Source organism: Cottoperca gobio, chromosome 23 (assembly GCF_900634415.1).
Source record: "Cottoperca gobio chromosome 23, fCotGob3.1, whole genome shotgun sequence".
Classification (NCBI taxonomy): domain Eukaryota; kingdom Metazoa; phylum Chordata; class Actinopteri; order Perciformes; family Bovichtidae; genus Cottoperca; species Cottoperca gobio.
Genome location: NC_041377.1, coordinates 4,753,236 through 4,756,829, shown reverse-complemented (window position 1 = coordinate 4,756,829; position 3,594 = coordinate 4,753,236). Strand labels below are relative to the sequence as shown.

At 40.2% G+C, this 3,594-nt stretch overlaps 1 protein-coding gene across 1 annotated transcript; it reads left to right on the top strand.

The window, feature by feature from the left end:
• Window positions 1-656: 656 nt before the first annotated feature.
• LOC115028342 (troponin I, slow skeletal muscle-like) lies at window positions 657-2,348 on the top strand. Its single transcript, XM_029462076.1, has 6 exons — window positions 657-691; window positions 1,131-1,172; window positions 1,420-1,551; window positions 1,651-1,740; window positions 1,838-2,020; window positions 2,153-2,348. Exons 1-6 carry the CDS (start codon window positions 674-676, stop codon window positions 2,252-2,254), a joined length of 567 nt encoding a protein of 188 aa, XP_029317936.1. The 5' UTR covers window positions 657-673; the 3' UTR covers window positions 2,255-2,348.
• Window positions 2,349-3,594: the final 1,246 nt, after the last annotated feature.

Here is a 3,594-nt window from a genome sequence, read left to right as displayed (position 1 = left end):
TATAGTTTATAATAGTGTTTTCGTAAATGATTTGTTATTTTTTTGTTCTGGTTTACGTAAATGATAGTGTGACGGAGTATTTCCAGTACAGCTGTTATTATAGACAGTATGTTTTAACAGTTTTACAAGTGTGTTAACATGTAACTATTTACTAGATCTTTGTAAAAATATGTCAGCTGAATGAGAATATTTGATTTGCCAAATCAAATCACTTGTGACCGTCACGGTTCTGTTAGATTTACAAAAGTCTGTAGTCATACTGAAAAAGAAAAATGGAGATAATGCTGAATATAGGGAAGGGAATTGCTCTCGTCATGTTTTAATCCTCTTGTTAAGGGATGCGGAGGACTGTTTGCTATGTGGCGCCTTGAAGGGTCAGATTACATTGTGGTTCACTGGGGCAACACATTACTCCTAAACTGTACTAATAAACACTTCTGTTTGTCTCATGTGTTGTTTGTTATTGTGACGGCAGTTGAAGTTAGGTAAGACAATGAATCCTCTATCCCTGAATGCTACTGTTATGTTTCATATTTGTGTAGCCGACTGCTGTATTCACTATTTAAATAGATAAAACAGTTTCTATGCTTCATATAAACCTAATTGCCTACAGCATAATTGCCCTAATTTGTCCCTTTTGTTTGGTTTTCAGGAGCCCGACAGACCCGGAGCCATGAATCCCAAAGAAAAGGTGAGGCAGCTATATTCCACAGTGTTAATCCTCCATGCATGGAGAGGGGACACTTTGTCCTGATGCACAAGGCAAAGATCTGGCAGTGGTTATCTGGCAGTTGTTATCAGCACCCTGAGAGCTTTATTAGGACTTCATCCTAATAATAAAGCATTATCTTTTCACATGCGCCTGCAGTAAGTGGGGGCTCACAGGGCTTTCCATACATAGGCTTAATTCTCACTGTACAGTATATGGCACAGTTTTTCAGAACATCTCAGAGTGATTCCAAGTTCCTATTTTTCTGCAGTTTATGATATTATAGTGCAAGATGTACTTAGAATTGTGTCCATCATTTTTACAAACCTGAATAATTTCAGTATCTATTTGATAAATGATCATTGAAATATAATAGAATATTATGTTGTGAAATGAAATTGACAAATACCTTTTTTCACAGCCGAAGTCGAAGATTACGGCTTCTCGCAAGCTCTCCCTCAAGGTGAGTTATGATATATCTTTTTTGTTTCCCACGTGGCAACTGCAGAAGTACCCCTGGTTGGGAATCACTTCTGTATATTATACAAGATATTGTGATAATATCTGTCTACATGTACACCTTTTTATCATATAATGATGTAAATTCACTATAGCAACATAGAGTCTGTTACTTTTACATGACCAGATTAAAGTAGTTTCCCTCAAATTTTCTCACCAAGTTTTGATTAGTATCCGTTTTGTCCAATCAGATGCTTCTCCTCACAAGAGCCTGTGATGATTTGGAGAAGGAGAGGCAGGATAGGGAGGAGGAGAAAGTGCGCTATCTGGGAGACAAGTTGCCCGCTTTGCAACTGTCCGGATTACCAATGGATGAACTACAAGTAAGGGTCATGAACCACAAAAAAAGAACAGCTTTCTCCACAACAGAAAATGTATGAGCATGTTTGAATAATATGTTTAAAAGCCTCCTTTCCCTTCAGAATCTATGCAAGCAGCTTCATTCACAAATTGATGTTGTAGACGAGGAGAGATATGACTGCGAATCCAAAGTGGGCAAACACAACAAAGATGTAAGTCTCTGAACACCTTAGTCAAACGCTTTAGCACAATTTTTTATCCGTTTAAAAATACTAATAAGTTTCATATATTTTCTGTCACATTTTTCAGATCCATGAGCTGAAGCTGAAAATACAGGATCTTGGAGGCAAGTTCAAAAAGCCTGCCCTGAGGAAGGTGAGGGTGTCGGCAGATGAGATGATGAGAGCTCTCCTGGGCTCCAAACACAAGGGCTCGATGGACCTCAGAGCCAACCTCAAGTCTGTGAAGAAGGAGGACGTCAAACAGGACAAGGTACTGCTTTCCACACTCTCAAACATTAGGTTACGTATGCCGGAAATTTGGTTACGGAGATACAAAAAACAGTTTTGTCTTAGTAAGATGATGTATTTTATTTTCGATTTTTCAAATTGTGTTCAACCCCAGGTGACTGGCACTGAAGTGGGTGACTGGCGTAAGAACGTGGAGGCCATGTCAGGCATGGAGGGCCGTAAGAAGATGTTCGATACAGCCGGCGGAGCACAGTGAGACACGAAATGAGAAATGAGCTGGTCAACCAACAGCAGGGAAAAGGAAGTTGTGCAATGACTCAAAGCACTTGAATGAGTAGATTTTTATATTACCAAAGTATATTATTTTTGTTTTGTTATGTCATCTTTAGACAATTAAAGTGGATATGAATACATTTTCAGTCTTTGATGTTCCATATCCGTACTCGACTTCATCATGTTTCATACTGGCACCCGTCGGTTTATGTGCGGCACGTAAGAGGATGGAAAGCAGCTTAACTCATGATGGATTAAAAAAGGAAGATGATAAGTCAAGGGAGGGGGCGCGCAACAGGTGTTACCTACCTAGATTCCACCTCATAATGTTTAAATAGATATTGTAGTCGCAGCCATAAAAGAAGAGAAAGAAATCGACTCAAGTTTAAATGACAATTGCAAGTCACAAATCATACTATAGTGACGATGATGATGATGTAAGTGCATATGTGTTTGCATGTGTCTATATTTGTGTGTATCTGAGTTTCGATTATCTCGCCAACCCTTGCACCGATCTACTCCGTGCTTGGCGCGTGTGTTGCTGAGGACCCGATGGAGTGCAGTGCCAAGCGTGATTGTATTTGGATCAGCGGTTCTGTCGAAAACTGCAAAAAACCCTGTCCGCCCAGCCGTCCTTTGGTTAGCGTCTGCGCTACACGCATTAAAATCCACACAACAGCGCGGCCACGTCTGCTAACGGCCACGATGGGACGTCTCCGTGTGCCATTATGTTACCAATTAAGGAAATGAGGATGTATCTGTGTGTCTGTTGAGGCCGTAACATTTTCATGGGAGCTTTTTTCCTCATGTAGCGTAGACTGTAGTGTTACTACCGTAAATACAAGAATAGACTCCAAAACCAAAACAGAACTACTTGTTATTCAGTACTTCTTGATACATTATATTTTTAGAGTAGTTTGATGTTATAAATAAACCACAGGAGACATGACTTGAATCTCAGACTCTGGAACACCTGGGCCCCGAGTATTTTTAGCCATGATGCTCTCCTCCATAAATCCTAGCCTTGGAAAACAAAACCCACTGGCATTGTTATACTACAAATGGCATGCATGTGTCTGTGTGGGCCGACTGTTGTCGTCCAGCCATTGTTATTCGAAGTATGACAGCAACACCAATAATAGCTTCAGTTGGTGTATTGTATTCTTTTATGGGCTGGTTTTGAAAAAGTGTGTGTGTGTCTCTCCCGCATGCCAAAGTCCACTCACAATGTCTGATGATTGTGTGAAATCTGGATGGTGAAAAGTCACATCCTTTGTAAGTTTGTCCGATCATCAACCTCTACTGTATGTGTGTGTTTATGTG